The following is a 25,051-nucleotide window of genomic DNA, read 5'->3' as shown; positions in this document are numbered from 1 at the left end:
CAGTTCCACTCTGCCACTGGTGACAGCCAACAACCTGGATGCCTTTAAGAGGGGTTTGGATAACTTCTTGGAGGAGAGGTCTATCATCAGCTACTAGTTGGAGGGCTAAAGGCCACCTTCAGCCTCAAAGGCAGGATGCCTCTTAGTACCAGTTGCAGGGGAGTAACAGCAGGAGGGAGGGCATGCCCTCAACTCCTACCTGTAGGCTTCCAGTGGCATCTGGTGGGCCACTGTGTGAAACAGGATGCTAGACTAGATGGGCCTTGGGTCTGATCCAGCAAGGCTATTCTTATGATGGGAGGCTGCATCAGCCATTCATTCCCCAAGGGCCATGAAATTTACTGTATGTAAAGGCTCCAGAGCCAGAACCTGTAGAGAAAGGAAAGCAACTGCTGATGTTATTTTTCAGGTAAGGAAGAACCGCATCCCCTTTCAAGAATACATACATACAATCAATAAGCTGCATTTGGTGTTGACCCTCAAAATAACATTCTGCAAATTGAATCTGGGAAAGAGTGAAGAGGTTTGTATTTATTTGAAACAGTAAGAACAAAATACCAGTTTAGTTAGAGCAGGTTTTTGCTGCTGCTGTGTTGACTCAACAGCCTATAAGCTGTGGGGAGGAGTTTAAATCTTTTTCCTGGAAGCCTAGTTCAAATTTGTTTGCAAGTACTCTGGACTTCCCTCAGAAATGAGAAATGTTTAAAATGTATAATACCTATATAAATGAATATCCCTCAAACCAAACTAAAATAAAATGGAATCTGGTCCAACATGTCAGTCCCATTGTTTGTTTATCTATCATGTCTAAACATTTTGAAAGCCTTCTTCAGCCATCAGAGCAAAAATAGCATAAGTGTTACATGTCCAGGTTTAGTCGGGTTGTCAGATTTCCTGGGGCAAAAAGAAATGCTTGAGATGTTTTTAAAATTTTAAACGCTACACTTGGCAACAACTGCTCCATCCAGTAATTGCTTGCATGAAAAATCCACTTCACATCAGCACAACTAATCAGTTACTTGTCATTTGCTCTCTGCTAGCTGGGCAAGCGGCATCTTTTATATTAGGCTCTCTTAGGTTTTTATTTGTTTGTCGTATGTATATACCATTTTTCATAAAATATAATCTCAAGGCAGTGTACAAAAATGTTTTAAAAATTTAAAAAAATGACTAAACAGTTAAAACAATACAAATATTAAATTGGAATATAAAAAGAAATACAAATCTATTTTAAAAGTTTAAAACTATATACACAATAAAACTATGAAACACAACTCAGAAACAGCAGCAACAAGAAAACAACACTCATATAAAAGCCTGGGCAAAAAGCCATGCTTTAACTTGCTTTCTAAAAGCTAGAATGGAGACAGGAGCAGATGCCCACCGGAATCTGAGTTCGCAGGAGGATAGCAACACTCCCTCTTCAGCACAGCACAGCACCACACCGCTCCAGTGACTGTTGCTGGTGTCATGTGTTTCTTTTCAGATTGTAAGCCCTTTTCGGAGTGGACAGGGAATCATCGCATTCCTTTTGCTATATAAACCAATCTGAGAACTTCTTTATTGAAAAGTGGTATATAAATATCCTAAATAATAAAAGATAATGATGATAATCACCTACTACTACTACTACTACTACTACTACTACTACTACTACTACTAAATAAATAAATTCATTTCTCTCTGGCAAAAAGCTTGAGGCAGGAATGTCAAACCATCCAAAATAAATCAAGAATGCTTCAGTCCTATATGCAGTAAAACTAAACAAGAGCATAAGAACAGCCCTGCTGAACAGCCCAAGCCCTATCTAGTCCAGCATCCTGTTTCACACAGTGGTCCATCAGCTGCCGCACACCGAGTTGACACTTTCAACAAGCTGTCCACCAAACCCCCAGGATCTCTCTCCTGGTCAGTCACTGACAGCTCAGCCCCCATCGATGTATATGTGAAGTTGAGGGGGTTTGCCCCAATATGTACCACTTTACACTTGCTTACATTGAACGGCATTTGCTGTTTTGTCGCCCACTCTTCCATTTTGGAGAGATCCTTTTGGAGCTCCTCAAAATCTGTTTGGGATTTCACTACCCTAAATAGTTTAATGTCATCTGCTACTGAACTCCTAGCAAAAATATGTAACTTGCCCCTACAATCAGGCTCTGTACCAGAGGACTGGAAAGTAGCTAGTGTAACTCCAGTTTTCAAAAAGGGATCCAGGGGGGATCCAGGGTGAGGGATCCTTAGTATTTTAAAATCATCAGCAACTTTATCAAAAAATTTTTTGACAAAGTGCCCCATCAAAGGCTCATAAATTTAGTAGTCATGGGATAAGGGAACAGGTGCATGTGTGGATCGGTAACTGGTTGCAGGAGAGGAAAAAGAGGGTAGGAATAAGTGGGCAGTTTCCACAATGGAGAGAAATAAGAAGTGGGGTCCCCCAGAAATCTGTACTTGGACCAGTGCTCTTTAACTTGTTCATAAATTATTGAAAATTGGGGTAACCAGTGAAGTGGCCAAATTTCACATTTGAGTGCCTTCAGAACTCTTGGGTGAGTGGGTAAAAAATTGATTTTTTTTTTTAGTTTTTCAAGACAGTTTAGAACATCCTCTCTTGTCACCTCAAGTTGGCCTAATTCCTCAGCTTCGAAGCCTGTTTCAGAACAGGTATATGGTCACTATCCCCCACCATGAAGACAGATGCAAAGAACTCATTCAGCTTCTCTGCAATCTCCTTATCCTCCTTAATAATCCTTTTCACCCTCAACAGCTAAGGGTAAGGTTTTCTGCTTCTGATATGTTTAAAGAAGTTTTTGTTATCCTCCTTGACACTTCTAGCTCTATTTTTGCATCCCTTCTTGTCTCCTTGCATTTCTTTCGCCAGTGTTTATGTTCCTCTTCATTTGGGCAGGACTTTCATTTTCTGAAAGAAGTCTTCTTCCCTTTAATAGCTTCCCTGACTACAAATGAGTTTCTATTATTGTGGTTTTAAATAAGTTCCATGCTTTCTGGAGTGATTTGACCCTCCTGACATTCCCTTTCAGCCTCCTTTTTACCATCCCCTCATTTTTGAGAAGTTTCCTCTTCTGAAATCCAGTGTATCTATGTTGGACTTTCTTGGATATAAACTGAATTGGATCACACTATGGACACTGTTCTCCTGTGGTTAGGAGAGCTGGTCTTGTGGTAGCAAGCATGACTTGTCCCCTTAGCTAAAAAGGGTCCGCCCTGGTTGCATATGAATGGGAGACTTGATGTGTGAGCACTGTCAGATATTCCCCTTAGGGGATGGAGCAGCTCTGGGAAGAGCGGAAGGTTTCAGGTTCCCTCCCTGGCTTCTCCAAGAAAGGGCTGAGAGAGATTCCTGCCTGCAACCTTGGAGAAGCCACTGCCAGTCTGTGAAGACAATACTGAGCTAGATAGACCAATGGTCTGACTCTGTATATGGCAGCTTCCTATGCTTCCTATGTCCTGGGCACCACTCTTGATTAAGTCCAAGGTCACCTTCTCTCCGATTGGTTCCATGACCAACTGTTGTAAGGCACAGCCATTCGGCACATCTAGAAATTTGGCCTCTCTGTCAATACCCGCACATTAATTTGCCAAGTCTATGTGAGGGTAATTGAAGTCACCCATTATTATAGCTCTGTCTATCTTTGACGCCTCTGATTTGCTTCTCCAACTCCAGGTCACTCTCAGCATTTTAATCCAGAAAGCAATAGCACATCCCTAGTAACACATTTGCTTTCAGTCCTTGTATTGTCATCCATAATGATTCTTTGGAAGACTTCAACTGTTTGGTCCTATTGAATCCAGGATTCTGTATGGGATAGCAGTCCAAACAAAGATGTCAACTGTTTGAATTAAACACTTTCCCCTTTCTGTTTCCCCCAAAAGTTAGAGTCAGAGACAGATCATTAAAATTTAGCCTTTAGCTGGAAAAAATGACTCATTTATCAATGACTCATTTATCATAATACATTTATGTATTATGATAATTAAAACAATTGTTTTATTTCTAATGGATATAGCCACCTTAGTGACTAACATGCTCTCAAATCCTTTACCTTACCATGGCTTTTTAAGAGGAAAATTCAGAAGTGCACAAAGTTATGTGAGTGTAATTCATGCATGGACATGCCACTACAACACACACCTATGCATTTTCCTTGTCTGTGAATACCTACCCTGTTGCCTGGAGTCACATTCCATGACATCTGGCAGCCTAAACAGAATGGGAGATAATCCTCACAACTGAGAATTTGACAGTACTGTTGCAGAGGAGTGTTATATTCATTGGCGAAGACTCTGTGGGAATAGCAGTAGAGTCTGTGGGAATCAGCTTTGGAAGGAAAAATGGGTACACTTGATCAGAATCTAGGTTCTAGAGGAACCTGGACCTAGTCAATGAAATAAGTACGTTATCACTCACTTTTGGAATTGCACAAATTTTCTTTTGGAGCTGCACCTTCCTTCCTTCCTTCCTTCCTTTCTCTGCATGTTTTGCATCCTGGTTATTTATCCTGGTTAAATGCTTTTTAACTGCAGTGATTTGGCTGGGATTGCCTGGAAATCCTGCATTCTCACTTCAGACTCCGCAGGATTGCATAGATATTGAAAATCATGGTTTACTCTTTAACCACACTTGCCACCATTGTCATAATGCAGCCCTAGTTGCATTTTTTAAAAAAAAATAAATCCCTGCATCTAACTTTCCACCTACAGAAATCTGTAGACTAAACATTTAAAGTAGGAGTTGGACAATTTCACCTTCAATGGGAGCCAGGCCAGCTACACCTTGATATACTGCCTTGATGTAGCATTAATTCCCATTCCTGTTTCATTGCCATTTAAGCTATAAGCAGAACCTAATTCCCTGGTTGTAATGTAGGCTTCTCTGTAATTTGCTCTCTGCTCTTTTATCCCACAGCAGAACTTACATTCTTATTTACATGGAGAGTGAAAACCAAACTGGAATCATACAGTTCCACTTCCATGCATTCACAACCCTCCCAGAGATGCGACTGCTGATTTTCTGGGCTTTTCTGATTCTGTACTTACTCAGCCTACTTGGAAATGCTGCTGTTGCTTTCATCATATACTCAACACATTCTCTCCACACACCCATGTATTTTTTCTTGGCTAACCTGGCAGTTTTAGAGATTGCCTATTCTTGTACTATTGCTCCACCAACTCTGGCCAACCTTGCATCTGCAAGACAGGTCTCCATCTCTTTGGCTGGATGTGGTACCCAGATGTTCTTCTTTACCTTCTTCGGAGGATCTGACTGTGTCCTGCTGGCCATCATGGCCTATGACCGATATATGGCAATCTGTCACCCACTAAACTATGCTATTGTTATGAGCTGGAAAGTGTGTGTGAGTCTTGTAGCTGCAGCATTGACCATGAGCTGCTTGTTTGGTTTTCAGTTGTCTGTTCTGATATTGACTCTGCCCTTCTGTGTCAGCAACAGCAATAATGAAATTAACAAATTTTTTTGTGATTTTTCTGCTGTCATGAAGCTAGCCTGTGGTGACACATATGCACACCAAATTGCCCTTTTTATTATTAGTGTCATTGTCCTGACTGTCCCTTTCCTCCTAATATGCATCTCCTATGGCTTCATTGTGATGGCCATCTTGCGCATTCACTCTGCAGAGGGTCGACAGCGGGCTTTCTCCACATGCTCCTCCCACTTAATGGTTGTCCTTTTACAATATGGCTGTGGCAGTTTAATCTACCTCCGCCCCAGTTCCAGCTACTCACCGGAGGAAGGTCAGGTAGTGTCTGTGGTTTACACCTTTATCACTCCTGTACTGAACCCCTTGATCTACAGCATGAGAAACAAAGAGTTAAAAGATGCACTGGGCAGGACTTTGAAAAGGAAAGTGATGTCCCAGAAAAAATGACAGCATTAGGTCAATGACCAGGAAATGACACAGTGGCTGTGGTATCAAGTGGGACTGAACATGCAGGTTATTGATGGTAGCATAGATTAGCTGTCTGCATACTTTACTGAATCTCTAGATTATAACTATCCCTTGAAAAGCATGTAGTTTGCCTGTGGCAGAAGTTGCACAAATGCATCATGACTATTGCCACTCTATTGTCTTTAAACACAGATACAATGGAAGGAAATGGAACACATGCCTTCCTGAAAACAAACTGTACAAGAGTGGAACAGGTAATACTGAGTATTTTCTTGATGGACAGAAGTAGCTGTTTGTTTAAGGAGAATAAATATGTATAATGAGATGGGCTGACCACATTGAGAAGTAGGGATGTGCACGGAGGCACGGTCCGGCACTGGGAGGGGGGGTAGTACTTACCCCTCCCGCCGCTTTCCCCCTTCCAGCGCTCGACTTTTTAGCACAGTTTTTGGGGTGGCAGCATTCCTCCCTGCTGCCCCTGCCCCCGTTGTTGCCTGGCAAAAGGGGAAGTTGAGTGCATGCATGCACTTGTTGCGGCGCGCGCATGGCGGTGATGGGCACGTGTGCTGCCGCCCCAAAAACTTTGCTAAAAAGTCGAGCTCTGGAAGGGGAAAAGCAGCGGGAGGGGTAAATACTACCCCCCCACCCTTAAAGCTACATACCGCCCCCCCCTGCCGGACCGGCCCCAATCCAGACCGGTTTGGAGGCCGCTTAAAATGGCCCCGGACTGGTGGCCACATCCCTATTGAGAAGCATTCAGAGGAAAGGCGGTCTCGGAGGGGATCGGAAGATTGTCACCAGGGCAACAAAAGAAGCAGAAAAATGACCACAAACCACACTGCTCAAAGATGTTTGGATAGGATTGGCAAAGAACCAGCGTGACTGGCATTTCTCTGGAGAGGACATCATCCAATGAGTTGAACTGAAATTGTTGATAGATATAGAAGTTGCTATTCAGACGTGTATGCTTGCAGACACATTGAAAGTCAATGGATATTTTGCACTGGTGCAGGGGCAGAGCCACCATTGGGCCAACGGGTTCAAAGAACCCAGGCCGGTGGCCAATCAGGAGCCGCGAGAGCGGCCCCGACACGCCCCCCCGCATCTGACGTCAGACGCGGGGGTGGTAGTTTAGCTCCCGAGCGGGGGCCTCGCGGCCCCTTTGGGAGCTAAACAAAGGCTGGCGCTGCGAACGTAACGCCAGCCTAACTAGCTCTTGAAGGGGCCGCGTTCGCAACACAGTCCAGAAGCGGCTCTTCCCTGGGCAGGGAAGAGCCGCTCCTGGGCTGCGCTGTGAATGCAGCACCAGGCTTCGTCTAACTGCCGAAGGGGCCGCGCTGCCCCTTTGGCAGTTAAACTGCTGCAGCGATCCCGCATGGAGCCTCAAGGCCACGCCCCTGCATCTGACGTCAGATGTGGGGGCGTGGCTATCCCCTGCGTCTGATGTCAGATCCAGGGGGCGGGGCTATTGGGGCACCCACCGCGACCACACATGGGCCACCAGCGGGCTAGCTACGCCCCTGCACTGGTGGGTAGAATTTCTGTTATTAAAATGAATGTACTACCAATGATGTTATTTCTATTCCAAATGATACCTGTAATTAATACTTTGACCTGTTTTAAGTGTTGGCAGAAAGATAACTCTAACTTTATTTGGCAAGGGAAAAGACCCAGAATTAATTCTAAAAACTTAACTGATGCTAAAGAAAGAGGAGGTCTTGCCCTTCCAAATTTAAGATTGTATTTTGATGCAGCATGTCTGTCTGGTATGGATGAAAGAATGGATAGTTTTAAGAAACCCAAGAATTTTTGATTTGGAGGGCTTTGATAGAAGATTTGGTTGGCATGCGTATTTTTTTTATGATAAGACTAAAGTACATAGGGATTTTCTTAATCATTACATCAGAAGAAGTTTGATAATAGTTTGGGAAAGAAATAAGAAATACTTAGAAAACAAGGTACCCACTAGAAGTTGTTATGTGTAAAGAAGTGAATATGAAAACCAGATGGCCGACCTATAATGAAGTGTTGAATAAGTGTGATAATAAATGGGAACTGGAAAAGGAGGAAGAACTAAAAGACAGAGTGACCAACTGGTTTCAATATTATCAGTTAAATGAGGTTTTTTAAAAAAGATTCGAAAATAGGCTTTGAAGAGCAGAGATCAAAATCTGAAATAGAGTTATGTGAAAGTGATGTAAAAACTAATTACCAAAAAGTACAATTTGTTATTATGTGAAGAAACAAGAGATGAAGTGGTAAAATCAACAATGGTAAAATGGGCACAAGATGTAGGTCATAATATTAACTTAGAGGACTGGGAGAAGCTATGGAAGAAAGATCTTAAATTTACAGCGTGTTATAATTTAAAAGAAAATTTAATTAAAATGATGTACAGGTGGTATTTAACACCTAAGAAACAAGCTTTAATGTATAAAAATGTATCTAATAAGTGCTGGAAATGTAAAGATAGTGAGGGGTCCTTCTATCACATGTGGTGGTCCTGCAGAGCGGTAAAGAGGTTTTGGGATATGATTTATGATGAACTTTAAAAGATTTTTAAATGTGTATTTCATAAGAGACCTGAATCCTTTCTGTTGGGCATAATTAATGAAGAAATCTCGAAAGAAAATAGAAATTTATTCCTATATCTTACGACGGCGGCTAGAATGGTTCTTGCTCAGAAATTGAGATCTGCGGAAATTCCAGCAAAAGAAGAATGGCTGAAGAAGGCATATGAATATGCAGAAATGGCAAAACTTACCGTATTAGTAAGAAATAGTCATATAGAAAATTTCGTAGAAGATTGGAAACCCTTTTTGCGGTATATGAAAAACAATGTGAATTTGGATTTATTAACGGGGGTTGAAATGTAAAAATAACAGTTGGGGAATTTGTTATAGTAATGAAACTAATAGATTGCTTTGGTGATGAAAACAAGGATTAGGACATAATAACCAGATATATAAATACGAAGAAAATATTTACATGAGAGCAAATATGGATGTTGCAATATAACTGTGCTGAAAGATGAACGGGAAGTCACATTGATATGTAGAAAACTAATTAAAATAAAGGGGGGGGGAGAGATTTTGCACTGAGTAGAATTAAACAAGGAGTTTTGTATTTCAATGCAAAATTCAGACAATATAAAAATAAGAGGAGCACTGAGGTTATTGATAGTTGTTTTAATATATAAAGCGAGAGATGGTAAGGCAAAATTCCTGCAACTTTGGGAAAGTGGAATAGCGAGTGGTTACAGAAATATATTGTTTCTTCTAACTTTCCTCATATGCTACAGTTGTAATTATTTGGAGGTAGTTTTGTTGATGTTTAGTTTTATTATTATGCATATTTATTATGAATATTATCATGTAATGAATACGTTGTTGTTGTTGTTCAACTGTATACTTGAAAATTAAACAATTTTCATATACAAAGGGATCATGGTCTCCAGACTACAGTACTCTCTTGAGCACTTGAAGCTGCCTTCTGCTAAGTGAGGCCATTGGTCCATCTAGTGCAGTGTTGTCTACATTTACTGGCAGTGGCTCTCCAGGGGTCTTTCCCAGCCCTACCTGGAGAGGGCAGGAAATGAATTTGGGATGTTCTGCACGCAAAGCATGTCCTCTGCCACTGAACCACAGCCCCTTCCCACAAGCCCTTCTTCCGCTTCTTCCAAGTGACGGAAATGTAACAGGTACCACCTTAAGCAGCATGAAGGTACAGTGATGCAGAAAGCAGCTGCACCGGTTACTCTTCTGCCTGTCACACAGCTTTAAAAAGGCACAGTAGCTCTTCAAGAACAAAAATCTAGCAATTGCCATTGCTCATTGATACTGTTGGTTTGTGTCCCACAACTGATGCTATTCAGTAAAAAGCAGTGACTCTTTTGACAGTACTTTTATCAATAGGCCTTCAGCAACTTTTAATGTCTGGATTATATAAATCACAGCATATTCAATAATTGTCCAAGGCTTCATGGCCGTCAAGAGCAATTCTGGAATTAAATAAAATAAAAGGAAGATTTATTCAGGAACATTTAAAATAATTTCAGACATATCAAAAGAAAGTATAACTGGCCTAAAATTGCTGTGTGGTGGCATAGATGGAAATGAAGCCAGATTTCTACTTCTTAAAAGTTACAGAGAATCTATAGTCACTATCTGCCAGTGACTTCTAATGAGACATTTTATAGTGAGGTAGAGATCCATCCCAGTATGAAATATGTATATGTTGCATGCTTCATATATGAAGGGCACATGTGTTTCAAATGCAGGTTTCCCCTACAAAGTATTTGCAGATATAAGGTGCAGTCCTTTCCTGATTATATATATATATTTTAAACTAAAGGGAAATACCTGATCCATACCTGATTCAATTCACATGTATTTTGTATCTGTACTCACTTGATACTTAGAGAGGGAAAAAGCTATTCTACCTAAGACTGACAGAGAGGATTTTTAACAAGCTCAGCCCGTAGTCTGTAAACATGCTGTCAAACAATGTGCCTCTCTTCTCAAGGTGCTGAAATCTAATTATCTGACTGTATTGGAGGATCTTAACATTCATCCCAAGGTCTCCTCATCAGAACTGGCTCAGAACCAGGCCTGCCATGAAAATCACAAAGCTAACCCAGTATAATATTGGACTATTATTGTTCAGCACTGTTCTAGAAACAGGTGATCTGAAAACAAGGTTTATGTGTGCTGCCGTTCTCATTACTTTATAAAGGCTCAGATCATCACCGGCCATCACTTGTGCAAGCAGGGCTGTCTGGTGCCCATTTTATACACATATGCATGAGTCTTTTTAGAGGGGGCCCCACCATCACACCTGCCTCAGGCTCCAGAAAATATCTTGGTGTCCCTGTGTGCAGTGGTGAGGGATCGATTAAAATGGGCTGGTTCCAAAGGTCATGGATCCAGCTGGATCCCAGAACTCTTTGAGGAATGTGTCCACTGCTCTCAACAGCCACTGTGTAGGTGGCTTACAGGTGAAACTCGAAAAATTAGAATAACGTGCAAAAGTTCATTAATTTCAGTAATGCAAATTAAAAGGTGAAACTGATATATGAGATAGACGCATTACATGCAAAGCGAGATAAGTCAAGCCTTATAATTGTGATGATCATGGCGTACAGCTCATGAGAACCCCAAATCCACAATCCCAGAAAATTAGAATATTGTGAAAAGGTTCAACAGTCTAGGCTCCAGGTGTCCCACTCCAATCAGCTAATCAATCCATAACACCTGCAAAGGGTTCCTGAGCCTTTAAATGGTCTCTCAGTCTGGTTCATTAGGAATCACAATCATGGGAAAGACTGCTGACTTGACAGTTGTGCAGAAAACCATCATTGACACCCTCCATAAGGAGGGAAAGCCTCAAAAGGTAATTGCAAAAGAAGTTGGATGTTCCCACAGTGCTGTATCAAAGCACATTTAATAGAAAGTTATGTGGAAGGGGAAAGTGTGGAAGAAAAAGGTGCACAAGCAGCAGGGATGACCGCAGCCTGGAGAGGATTGTCAGGAAAAGGCCATTCAAAAGTGTTGGGGACTTTCACAAGGAGTGGACTGAGGCTGGAGTTAGTGCATCAAGAGCCACCACACACAGACGGATCCTGGACATGGGCTTCAAATGTCGTATTCCTCTTGTCAAGCCGTTCCTGAACAACAAACGTCAGAAGCGTCTTACCTGGGCTCAAGAAAAAAAGAACTGGTCTGTTGCTCAGTGGTCCAAAGTCCTCTTTTCTGATGAGAGCAACTTTTGCAACTCATTTAGAAACCAAGGACCCAGAGTCTGGAGGAAGAATGGAGAGGCACACAATGCAAGATGCTTGAAGTCCAGTGTGAAGTTTCCACAGTCTGTGTTGATTTGGGGAGCCATGTCATCTGCTGGTGTTGGTCGACTGTGCTTCATTAAGTCCAGGGTCAACGCAGCCGTCTATCAGGAGATTTTGGAGCACTTCATGCTTCCTTCCGCAGACGAGCTGTATGGGGATGCTGACTTCATTTTCCAGCAGGACTTGGCACCTGCCCACACTGCCAAAAGTCCCAAAACCTGGTTCAGTGACCATGGGATTACTGTGCTTGATTGGCCAGCAAACTCACCTGACCTGAACCCCATAGAGAATCTATGGGGCATTGCCAAGAGAAGGATGAGGGACATGAGACCAAACAATGCAGAAGAGCTGAAGGCTGCTATTGAAGCATCCTGGTCTTCCATAACACCTCAGCAGTGCCACAGGCTGATAGCATCCATGCCACGCCGCATTGAGGCAGTAATTGCTGCAAAAGGGGCCCAAACCAAGTACTGAATACATATGCATGCTTATACTTTTCAGAGGTCCGATATTGTTCTATTTACAATCCTTGTTTTATTGGTTTCATGTAATATTCTAATTTTCTGGGATTGTGGATTTGGGGTTCTCATGAGCTGTACGCCATGATCATCACAATTACAACAAATTAAGGCTTGACTTATCTCGCTTTGCATGTAATGCGTCTATCTCATATATCGGTTTCACCTTTTAATTTGCATTACTGAAATTAATGAACTTTTGCACGATATTCTAATTTTTCGAGTTTCACCTATCTAGGAGGAAGGTTGTGGTAGAGGGCCTGGTAGAGATTATAAATGCTTCTCTGAAGGAGATGGGATGCCTTTTTGTCTTAAGGAGGCAATCATTAGACCTCTTCTGAAGAAGCCTGCATTGCTTCCCTCAGAGTTAAACAACTATAGGCCTATCTCCAACGTTCCATGGTTGGGCAAGGAGACTGAGAAGGTGGTGGCCTCCCAGTTCCAGGCAGTCTTGAAGGAAACTAATTATCTAGACCCATCTCAAACTGACTTTTGGGTGGACTATGGGGTGGAGACTGCCTTGCTTGGCTTGATGGATGATCAATTGGGAATTGACAGAGAGAGAGTGACTCTGTTGGTCCTTTTGGATCTCTCGGCGGCTTTTGATACTATCAACCATAGTATCCTTCTGGAGTGTCTGAGACAGTTGTAGGTGGGAGGCACTGCTTTGCAGTGGTTTCACTCCTACCTCTCAGGCAGATTCCAGATGCTTGGATCTCCTAGACACTTGGAGACTGTCATTCTTCTGAATATGAACTTTTGTATGGTGTCCCTCAGGGCTCCATACTGTGTCCAATGCTTTTTAACATCTACGTGTAACTGCTGGGAGAGATCATCAGGAGATTTGGTGCAGGGTGCTATCAATATGCTGATGATACCCAACTCTAATTCTCCATGTCAGCATCATCAGGGCGCTTTCCAGATTAGCCACTCAACAGTGTGCAAAATGCTTCCATTCATAAGAACATAAGAACAGCCCTGCTGGATCAGGCCCAAGGCCCATCTAGTCCAGCATCCTGTTTCACACAGTGGCCCACCAGTTGCCACTGGAAGCCTACAGGCAGGAGTTGAGCACATGTCCTCTCTCCTGCTGTTACTCCCCTGCAACTGGTACTCAGAGGCAATCCTGCCTTTGGGGCTGGAGGTGGCCTATAGCCATTGTGGACTAGTAGCTGTTGATAGACCTCTCCTCCATGAAGTTATCCAAACCCCTCTTAAAGCCATCCGGGTTGTTGGCTGACACCACATCTTCTTTGTTCTTACAGTTTGGGAATTAGACCCTTCTCACCCCACCCAGCAAAACAATTAGAACCGGGATCCATGACAGTCAAGGCAGGCTTGTCTCAGATAAAGCCAGTTTACCCGTTTCCCCCAGTTTGTGTGCTAGTTTGAATAGATAGGCTCCAAGTTGTCTTAGCATGCCACTGTTTGAGCTCCACAAGTTGCTAGTACACCACCCCCGCTCTGTGCTACAGCACACAGAGGGTGACCACAGTTGATGGTTAAGTTCGAGCATGCTGGTGGTGCCTAACAACCTCTTAAGCCCAACAGCCACTCCGGAAGAAGGATGTATGCCAGACCAGTGTGATGGCAGCCTGCCCGAGGATCAAGGATGCACTGCCATAACTTTTAGTATCAGTAAGACATTTTACATTCAACCTTCAGTGCTTACTTGAGGAAGTGCCTCTTCCAATGCTAACCTATCCCTCCTTACTAACTTTCCATATCTATGCTAACTCCCTATTATAGCATACACTACTTCACAGACACAACTTCACCCACACAATCACCAGCCATAGAACAACAGGTGTCTTATACACTTGTGAGGCAACTGATGGACAAGCTTAATCATCAGTCTTGAACTAAGTATCAATTGGCCTCAGCCGTCTATTGACGGGATTTTAAAGCGACCACCCCTTCTCTCCAAGTCAGTTCATAGTCTAAAAGTGAGACTACGCTTGGCTACAGTTCAGCTCATTTCAAGGGGGAGGGGTATGTTGCTAGAACAGCCTGTTTGGGGGCTACAAAAAGTACCCCACTATGTGATTTTGAACTACAGGCTTGCAATCTCAATCTTGGCTATGAGCTTGTGGAACCATGGATTCTGTGCATGCCCAAATTTGGCAAAACTCTCAAGTTGGTCACTTAGCAAAAGCAAACATGGGGAAACTATTACCATGGTCAGTATAACAAGCAACTGGAAGGTATAACCCTATGACCCCGCTCTATTCAGTTAAGGAAGCTGGCTGACAAGGCATGAGTTAAGGAGAGAGACTATTTCTCAAGGGAATAGTATAACTCACTTTTTGGCATAAAGGATTAATTTCACTAATCGTCTTCACAGGGACTCAGATAAGGCTGAGCACTCCCACCCCACTATCGCTGTGCTAATGGCCTGGCATATACAAAATGGAAAGTTGTTGGTATCAAAATAATCATTATCTCCCCACCTGGAAGATCTTCCTGGTGTGCAAAATAAGCTTTGAGCTCACCCTCATTAATTCACTCCAGCCCATACAATTTGTCCATGCCATCTATATATTTATTTCTCTAAGACGGGCCATGCATGGGGACGTGGCAGAAAGGAGGCAATTGGCTGACAGAGAGGTGTGAGGAGATTGGCTGACAGCGCGCGAGAGTTTGGAAAGAGAGAAGGCAGCAGCCGGAGAGGAGTGAAGGCGGTGAGTTGCAGGTGGGGGGAGAGCGAGCGAGGGAGTTGCGGGTGGAAAGAGAGAGGGCGAGGGAGTTGCAGGGGAAAGAGAGCGAGCGAGGGAGTTGCAGGGGAAAGAGAGCGAGCGAGGGAGTTGCAGGGGAAAGAGAGCGAGCGAGGGAGTTGCAGGGGAAAGAGCGAGCGAGAGAGTTGCGGGGGGAAAGAGCGAGCGAGAGAGTTGCGGGGGAGAGCGAGCGAGGGAGTTGCGGGGGAGAGCGAGCGAGGGAGTTGCAGGGGGAGAGCGAGCGAGGGAGTTGCAGGGGGAGAGCGAGCGAGGGAGTTGCAGGGGGAGAGCGAGCGAGGGAGTTGCAGGGGGAGAGCGAGCGAGGGAGTTGCAGGGGGAGAGCGAGCGAGAGAGTTGCAGGGGGAGAGCGAGCGAGAGAGTTGCAGGGGGAGAGCGAGCGAGAGAGTTGCAGGGGAGAGAGCGAGGGAGTTGTGGGGGGGAGAGCGAGGGAGTTGTGGGGGGGAGAGAGAGAGTGAGAGAGTTGTGTGTGGAGGGGATGCCACAGGCTCATTGCACAACCGCATAGATGCTCTGTGCAGGATCAGCTAGTTTCACTTTATTGTTCATCAAGATCACACCTACCAGTGATTGAATCAAGCAATATGAATTATTGGTCAACCACGGATGTCAGCCCCAACAGCAAGGAGGTGTGACTCGTGTATGGCCTAGAGGTATGATTTTGCCTATTTCTAGTCCAAATGCCAACAAATGTTGTGCTCTGGCTTTAGCATCAGCTACAGCTTTTGCTCCAGCCTTGATTCCAGCTTGGATCCCAGCCTCTGCCAGTTTGGACCTATGTCCAGACTCAAACTGCTCACCATGCTTGGCTACTCTAGAGAATTGGAGCCTAGAGACCCAACCACCCCTGGACTTTTCTTGGAACCAGACACTATCCTTTTTTCCTGGCTTGCAAGTTCCATGCTTCCCTCTTCTTTTCCTTGCCTTCCTGCCTTGTCCCTGCGAGGAGATCCACCAATGCATGCTACCTGCAAGTGTTACCAACACACCACCGGATCTTGGAATGGTAATGCTAATTGCTTATCTTCCTAAATCTCCTTGCCCCCTTCTCTTTTCTCTTTAAGTCTAAAGCTGCTCTTCAGGCCTTTTCTCTAGCCAGCCCTGAGCTGATCTTGTAATAATTCAAACCTGAAGTTAAAACTCCTCTTTGTGAGACTCCAGATTAGCACTATTAGTTAATATTGTATTGCCTCCTTGCCTGCTTAATAAATTTTTCTCTTCCATACCCCTAATTCCCTATATACATCTTGTTGTACCATACAGTATCTCTTTCTCTCTCATCATTTCCAGACCAAAGCTTTGCACAAATTGGCACTGTAACAGACTGTTCATTATAGTTTCACTAATTCCCCACGCAAGCCCCAAAGTAGTCTTGGGACGTTCCCCCAGTGCTCCAGAACAATACTGTTAACAACACTGTGCCAGACAGCTCAACAAACTCGGGTCAAACTACGCTTACATTAAGTGTGTCTTTAGAACTCATGTGCTTGTGCTTTTTTCTCTCTAAACAGGAGTTGCAGGAATGCTGACCCATATCAGGATCATGGTGGCTTTAACCCTTTCCCTTGGGATGCCTTTAACTCTTTTCCCTGGCCATGATCCAGATCCAAATTAGGACTCCCCATAGTTGCTGTTTGCCCTGGGACAAATGCTCCCATTGACACCAATGGGAGTGTTCCTCCTGGGAAAATAGCAACCATGGGCAGGTCCGATCAAGAATAGCAGGTTAATAACTGGTTAAAGCCACCTCCCCCATGCCATGATCCTGATCTGACTCCTCCCATGGCTGCTTCTTCTTTAAAACAAAAACAAAACATCTCCCACAAATACATCAGATCTAATGATGTATTTAATGTAATGTGTAGTTTGACTCTAGAGGTCCTAGCTTCAAGTCATAAGGTTCAATTCTCAAGCTCTGGAGTCCCTAACACTCTAACCCTTCTTTTCATTAGGCTTTCCATTTACACCCACCAAATTGGACCAAAGATGGCAGAAATCCCTTTGGAAAGGTTATTCAATGGTGGGGATAGCAACAAACAACTTTCTCCTTTGCATTCTCAGGGTGCATGAATTGCTGGTGCTTTCCTGATGCCTGGCTGAGTGGAAGATATTGGGACTAGCTTACCCCCCAAGGACCTTTCAGAGTACATAAAGTCTTCAGAGACAGAGATATTGTAGAGAAAGGGCAGTGGTTGCTATTCTTTTTAACAAGGAAGGGAGATTACTCTAGCCCTGTTTAGGCAAAAATGCTCTATACTTTCCCCAGATAAAGGCTGCTGGGTATTGTAACTCAGGGTCAGGCTCTTCCAAGACGTTTGGAGAAAGACTCACCATTGATTGGTTGTAAGTACAAATAAGATTAACAATCTTGCAGATCCTTCAAGGTGAATATTTTCACTGAGATAGAAGAGTCATGGTTGGTGTTTGGGAGAAGCAGTTTTATTTCTGCAAAAATGTTGTGCTGTCTATAACTGTCAGGTGAGCACAGTCTGAGGTCACTTTTGACACTTGCTTTAGAGTGATATATTATTTTTATGCATCTTTTTTTTAAGTGTTTCTGACTGAAGATGAGGCATAACACTGAAACAATGAATAATAATGTGCCATTATTTTACACTAGTCTAACTCTATTCACACATTATGGTTAATGTATATACAATCTGTTTACAGTGTACATGCATACATATTCATCGTCGTCAGTCTGTGTACACATATAGTCATTCACACATTATGCTCAGTGCATGCACAGCAGTACATTTCCTATCTGTACAATGTGTCTGAGAGAGTTTGCACCCAGATTCACTTTTTAATGAACACAGTCACCATCATTTGCACAAAAACATGTACATGTGTACAAACACCTGAATGCATGTACAATATAATGTCTGAATAGAGCTGAATAAGTACAATATAATGTCTGAATAGGGCCCTAGACTCCATTATAAAGTACTGGGTGAGTGAGGATTCTTCAGCAAATTCTGTTACATTTCACTGTAGCAGTCTTACAATGGTTTGAATATACAATGGGCTCATGCCAAAAAAAGCTAGCCACAACTAAATTTCATTGAAAATAATGGGACATTTGCAACAACCTTTGGATGGAGTGCCTGTTAATGTACATAATGAAGAGTGGTAACAGTTACTATTATTTCCCAGAAGCGAAGTACTTTGCAATTGTTAGCTAAGTCAAATAATAATAATAATAATAATAATAATAATAATAATAATAATAATAAAAAACCAGTCAATAACACCCGTCTGACTGTAAACAAGAAATAATAATAATAAAAAATAAAGGCTATGGCAGAAGAACAAAATAATCCCAGTAGTAATTGGCACCCTAAGTGCAATTCCAAAACAACTTGAAAAGCACCTCAACACCATAGGGGCCACAGAAATCAGCATCAGCCAACTACAAAAAACAACTTTACTTGGAACAGACTCTATTTTGCGATGATATCTATAATAATAACAACAATATAGATAATATTGATAATCAATATTGATAATTCGGCCATCCCAGGTCCTTGGGAAGGACTCAATGTCTGGATAAAACAAACCAGTCAATAACACCTGTCTGACTGTGTAAACAAGAAATAATAAACAACTTTATTTGTTTGCCACCCCTTAACATGTTGTTCTCTGGGCGGCTTACAACACAACATTAAAACATGAGATAAAAACACACAACAGATTAAATCATAACAGACCAAAAAAAGGGGGGGGGAATACAAAATCAGATCAAAATTTAAAATTTAAAAGGCCTGAGTGAACAGAAAGGTCTCCACCTGGATTCTAAAAGATCACAGTTATGAAGCCAGGCAAACAACAACAACAACAGCAACAACAACAATGCTAATGCTACTATTATTTAGCATTGATCAATGGTGTCACTCAATGCAGCACAAAACACAGAAGTGACATAGCATACAGACTAACAACAGCCAGATCCTAAACACATTTATATAGAATGAAGTTGCATTGATTTCAATAGAGCTTAGGAGTTTGTAAGGTGAACAAGACAAAAGTATAGAAAGAGAAGAGGATAATGAGGATGGAATTGGAAAAGGTTAACTGGTAACAGAAGGAAAGGAAAAATGAAACTAAGCTTGAGGCTAGTCCACAAAAGGTTAGCACAAGAAGCCCTTGTAGTATATGAAAACAATAAAGTCCAGTGGCACCTTAAAGATTAACATGTTCATTGTAATATAAGCTTTCATGGACTACAATCCACTTTATCAGAGTATTATCCTAGGTGTGTGTGTGTGTGTGTGTGTGCGCGCGCATGTGCATAGAAAAATGGGGGGGGGGAGTAAACAATGAGAACAAATGGCCATGAAATGCAAAAGGTACAGGCTGTGACAATCTATATACTTATTTCTTGTAGATGGGCCATGCGCGGCAACATGGTAGGAAGGAGGCGATTGGCTGAGTTTGCAAGCAGAAGCACCTGATTGGGCAGTGGGGATTCCATATGCAGATAGGGAGAAGGAGCCTGTGAGAGCAGAAGCACCATGGTGATTGGGCAGTGGAGATTCCCTATGCAGATAAGGAGGAGAGGCCTGTGATGGTTAAGGTCCACTAGGAATGCAGCTGTTACTGGTCGGAAGATGTTCTGGATATAAAAGGATAGCAGGCAGGGGTCTGCAAAAAGACAGGTCGTAAGGGAGGAAAGAGCCCCTTCAGGAGAAGGAGGATGCAGTTATGTAAATGAACAAAATCTTTTAACTCAGGGAGGGAGGGAGAAAAAACATGAAGGGATGGGGAAGAAAGAGTGGAGAAGAGCGAGTGGAGGAGAGAGAAAGAGAAAAAGAAGGGAGGGGGAAGAGAGACAGAAGGAAGCGCAAGGGACGGGCCTGAGCCTGTCAGCAGCCTGATGGGAATGAGCGGCCATGGCAGCACTGGCAGCAAGGAAGGGTCCAGGCAACCACTGCTGCTGATTGGGGCTACTGAGGCCATTGTAAGAGGGAGACAGCCAGGCAAGGGATGGGCCTGGGCCTGTCAGCGGCCTGAGGGGAACGAGCGGCCATGGTGGTGGCAGCAGCGAGGAATGGCGCGGTCAACCACTGCTGCTGCTCCTGAAGGGAGGAGCAGGAGCGGGGCTCGGGTGAGGGTGGGGAGATCTCTGGGGATAGGGGGCTGCAGCTTGGCCAATAGGCGGCAGCAATGCTGCAGCCACGACCCAGAAGGGTGAGGAGGATGGAAGCAATGGGAATGAGGAGGAGCAGGAGTGCAGCTCAGGTGAGGGTGGGGAGATCTCTGAGGTGAGGGGAGCAATCAAGTACTAACGCGCAGATGCTCTAGAGCGTGCAAGAGTTCCAGCATTGAAGCAGAGAGAAATAATGGCGGCGGTCAGGATGCAGAGGTGGAGGGCTGGCAGGCAAAGACCCTCCGGCCAGAAGAGGTGGGTGGGCGGCGGGCAAAGCCCTGCCGGCCAGGAAGAGGAGGCGGCGGGGAGAAATGATGGCGGTGGTGAGGAGGTGGGCAGACGGCGGGCAAAGCCCTACCAGCTGGGAGGAGAAGGTGGGAGGCGCTGGTGGGATGGCCTGGCCCTGACCCGCCCAATGGGGAGAGCTGCAGGGGGCGAGCGAGCTGCGGGGGGGGGAGAGTGAGCGAGCTGCGGGGGGGGGAGAGCGAGCGAGCTGCAGGGGGGAGAGCAAGCTGCGGGGGATGTCACAGGCTCAGTCTACAACTGCACAGATGCTTTGTGCGGGGTCAGCTAGTTCTATATAAAGCTTAAACATATAAAAGATAAAGACATTTGTTGACATCCAGACTAAGTTACTCAAGAGTAGCCTTTCAGTCACTCTAAAAAGGATGACTTAATTTCAGTCCCACTACTCAGGATATTAGGCACCGACAACAGCAATAATAGGTGATAAGAAGATCCTCCTAGTTATGCCAAGTTAATTGACTCCATAATATGACTGGAAACCATCATCTCAATTCAAGTGTGACTGGAAAGAATTGGACCTCTTGATAAATTCTAATTCAGCAGTCTCACACTGAAGATTCCCTTAGAGTTCCCTTGTTTACAAATATCCCCTAATCTTGAGTGAGCAGACACATCAGGCTGAAGCTAAGATCTTCTGTCTCTTGATGTCCACAATCCTATGCTTTGGCAAATGTATTATCAGAGCAGAGAAACAAAGCTGGAGGAAAAACCAGCAAGTCAGGGGCTTAGCAAGGTTGGAGTGGGCTCAGAGACAGGATTTTAAAATGGGCCCCCACCTCCACTGAAGCTCAGCTCATGAAGTAAAGAAATCTTAAATGAGGCTGAATAGTGGTAACAAAAAGCATTGTGGATGATGCAAGTCATTTAATGGTACTAGAGAAAGACATGCTGTTCTGGTAGCTCCAGGTCTTAACACTCACATCAATTTTGGAGGATGAATACAACTGAAGGAAGCCTGGGCGGGTGCGCAGCTGGGGGAGTCAGTCATGTGACTTGCCTCTGGGGGCCCCCCAAGGCAGTGGGCCCCCAGACAACTGTCTCCCCTTGCCCTGTTATAGTTATGCCCCTGCAGCAAGTAGTTCTTCAGCAACAAACCTGCTAATGTCAAACCACCAAGAACACACTCAGGAGGCAACACTATAAAGTCTGTTTCCAGCATGCTCTGGCAGAGAGCTTCTAAATATAGAACCATTCCAGCAACACACTTGGGAAAGCCCCTGGGTAGGTCTTTGATAACTGGGCAAAGAGGCACCTTTTGAAATGGTCACTCTCTTATATTTAACAGGGGAAGGACAACTGTCTCTATTCAATCCCAGCACAGCATTTCCCAGTGGCTGTTGCTTGATGTATTTCTTTTTAGATTGCAAGCCCTTTGGGGACAGGGAACCATCTGATGCTTTTTTCTATGTAAACTGTTTTAAGAACTTTTTTTGTTGTTGAATAGCAGTATATACCTGCTCTTAATAACAAACAAACAAACTACCTAATACTCATTGTTGGCTCTCAAAAGATGGGAACAAAACAGTTATTTATACTGGCACTCCACAGAGGATCTGGGATTCCAGTTTGGTTTTGTATATCTGTAATACAGCAGGAACAAATTTACTGTTCTTTGTAAAAAGAAGTGGGGAATAGCCTTGGGGCAATGTTTTGACTCTTGCAATGACCCATTTCCTATGAACTACCCATCTAGTTGATCTATGAAAACGTATACCCAAGTATTCAATCAGCTTGTTCAATGAGATGTCTATCTAATTACCACTTGTGTTATATGCACCCCCACCCCCAAAAAACATTTTCTCATAGCTGATGATCAACTGATGATCTATACAGCAATTGGCAAAGCCAGGAAGTAGACATCTCAGACCAGAAATATTCATCTTCTCTTGCAAAAGTGGAGAATTTTGACCTCCAGGTGCAACTTGGTTCACTGTACACTTTAGGAATTGATTAGTGTGACCTGTTGATTCTGGAAGTGAGTATTCTCATGTCATGTCAGCTTCTTTGTAATTGATCCTCTCTCTCTTTTTATCTTGTACTAGATCACATGTGCCAGTTTACATGGAGAATAAAAACCACACCAGACTGACACATTTTCACTTCCATCCTTTCTCAGCTCTCCCAGAGATGCAGTTGTTGATTTTTTGGGCTTTCCTGTTTTTGTACCTCCTCAGCCTTTTGGGAAACTCTGCAGTTGTGCTCATCGTCTATACGGAACACTCCCTCCATACTCCCATGTATTTCTTCTTGGCTAACCTGGCAGTACTGGAGATTGCATACTCCTGTGTCATTGCCCCACTAACCCTGGTCAACCTTCTCTCTGGGAGAACAGCCTCCATCTCGCTGGCTGGATGTGGCACACAGATGTTCTTCTTTATCTTCTTGGGAGGGGCTGACTGTATGCTGTTGTCTGTTATGGCCTATGACCGATATGTTGCCATCTGTCACCCACTGCGCTACACCATCATTATGAACTGGAGGATGTGTGTGAGTCTTGTAGCTGTGACATTAAGCATGAGTAGCTTGTTTGGCATTCAGCTCTCAGTTCTGATATTACACCTTCCATTCTGCAGCAACAATGAGATCAATCATTTTTTCTGTGACTTCCCTGCCATCCTGAGGCTAGCATGCAGTGACACCCATGCCCATCAGGTTACCCTTTTTATGATCAGTGCTATAATCCTGTCTGTCCCTTTTCTCCTCGTCTGCATCTCCTATGCCTTCATTGTGATGGCCATCTTGCACATCCGCTCTGTAGCAGGCCGACAGAGGGCATTCTCCACATGCTCCTCCCACTTAATGGTCGTCCTTTTACAGTATGGCTGTGGCAGTTTAATCTACCTCCGCCCCAGTTCCAGCTACTCACCAGAGGAAGGTCGGGTAGTGTCTGTGGTTTACACCTTCGTCACTCCTGTACTGAACCCCTTGATTTACAGCATAAGGAACAAAGAGTTAAAGAATGCACTGAGCAGAGTCCTGAAGAAGAAAGTGCTCTCCCCATGACATCCTTGAGCACACACCTAGTGTGGTAGCATGGCATAAACGGCTGATACAAGCCAAGGTATTGCAGCTTTTATGTGACTGTAGGTTTATTTGCTTATGCACACAAATCACTTTTTGTCACTCGATCACTCAGTACTTAACGCTTCACAGCCCAGTCTGTGAACTGCCTCTATTGAAAATGGGTACATGAACATTTGAGGTTTCATGAGAACTCTGCCTGTGGCTGTTTCACACACGGAAGTCGTCATAGGCTCACATCTCAGATGGTTGATATGCTGCAGATTCCCAGGGCCAAACAACACATTATGTTAGGCCCATCATTAACTGATGAGCTTAAGAACAGAAATAAGCCAGAAGTAATCTTTCGACATTAAAAAGTAGCTACGGGGACCAGGTCGAGCTTGAGACTGTGGTGCACCAGGGTCCCAAGCACTCCACGTTTTCCCTGAGCAGTTTTTTCCCCCACATGGGGAATCCCCCTTACTAAGTGGCAAAAGGGGCATCCAATGATATATTGAAGATGAGAATTCTGTAGCTCTGGGCAGTTGTGGAGAACTGGCTCAATTGGATCACAGAAAGGCATGGGAAGAAGTCTGTGGTGTGAGAATAAGTACATTTCAGGGATAGAGCCACCAACTGTTTTCTGGCAGGCCTCCTGTGTCTTCAATAGCTCCATGGCAGGCAAAGAACTAGGAGAAAAATCATGGCATGCAGCTTCATGACATTCAGATGAGGAGAGTTTTACCTGTGAATTCTTCTTTGTATACATTTCAGAGAGTTAGTGCGATGTGGTGGCTAAAAACATGAGTTGAGTTCCGTGGTTCACATTTCACCTTGGCCATGAACTCAAACAGGCAAGTCACTGTCTCTCAGCCTCTGCAATAAAGAGATAATAATGCTGTCCTACCTCATAGGGTTGTTGTAAAGATTACTGAAATTGTCTGTGTAAAATAGTTTGAACACTCTAAAATGAGAGCCAGCATGGTGTTGAGAGCCAGTGTGGTGTAGTGGTTAGAGTGCTAGACTAGGACCGGGGAGTCCTGAGTTCAAATCCCCATTCAGCCAAGATACTAGCTGGGTGACTCTGGGCCAGTCACTTCTCTCTCAGCCTAGCCTACTTCACAGGGTTGTTATTATTATTATTATTATTATTATTATTACATTTATATCCCGCTCTTCCTCCAAGGAGCTCTGGGCTCTGCCCTTTTGGTAACCCTAACCCTAACCCTAGTCCAGCACTCTAACCACGACACCACACTGGCTCTCAAAAATCTTGTCCTATCGTGGAGATGCCAGGGAGGGAACTTGAAAACTTCTGCTCTTCCCAGAGCGGCTTCATCCCCTGAGGTGAATATCTTACAGTGCTCACACTTCTAGTCTCCCATCCATATGCAACCAGGGCAGACCCTGCTTAGCTAAGGGGACAAGTCATGCTTGCTACCACAAGACCAGCTCTCCTCTCTTGTTGTGAGGAGAAACATAAGTATGTAGTACACCACTATGGGCTCCTTAGAGGAAGAGCAGGATATAAAATGTAAAATGCTATATAAAATGCTTCTTGCTGCTTCTGCTACAAG

At 43.9% G+C, this 25,051-nt stretch overlaps 2 protein-coding genes across 2 annotated transcripts; both read left to right on the top strand.

Moving 5' to 3' along the window:
• The first annotated feature begins 4,946 nt into the window (after positions 1-4,946).
• LOC128322047 (olfactory receptor 10V1-like) lies at positions 4,947-5,999 on the top strand. The gene has a single exon (XM_053242743.1). It carries the CDS (start codon positions 4,947-4,949, stop codon positions 5,901-5,903), a length of 957 nt encoding a protein of 318 aa, XP_053098718.1. The 3' UTR covers positions 5,904-5,999.
• A 14,291-nt stretch (positions 6,000-20,290) lies between these two features.
• Positions 20,291-23,474, top strand: LOC128325375 (olfactory receptor 10V1-like). The gene is made up of 2 exons (XM_053251125.1): positions 20,291-20,496; positions 22,514-23,474. Exons 1-2 carry the CDS (start codon positions 20,477-20,479, stop codon positions 23,472-23,474), a joined length of 981 nt encoding a protein of 326 aa, XP_053107100.1. The 5' UTR covers positions 20,291-20,476.
• Positions 23,475-25,051: the final 1,577 nt, after the last annotated feature.

This window comes from Hemicordylus capensis, chromosome 1 (assembly GCF_027244095.1).
Source record: "Hemicordylus capensis ecotype Gifberg chromosome 1, rHemCap1.1.pri, whole genome shotgun sequence".
Taxonomy (NCBI): Eukaryota; Metazoa; Chordata; class Lepidosauria; order Squamata; family Cordylidae; genus Hemicordylus; species Hemicordylus capensis.
This window is presented reverse-complemented; position numbering and strand designations above follow the sequence as displayed.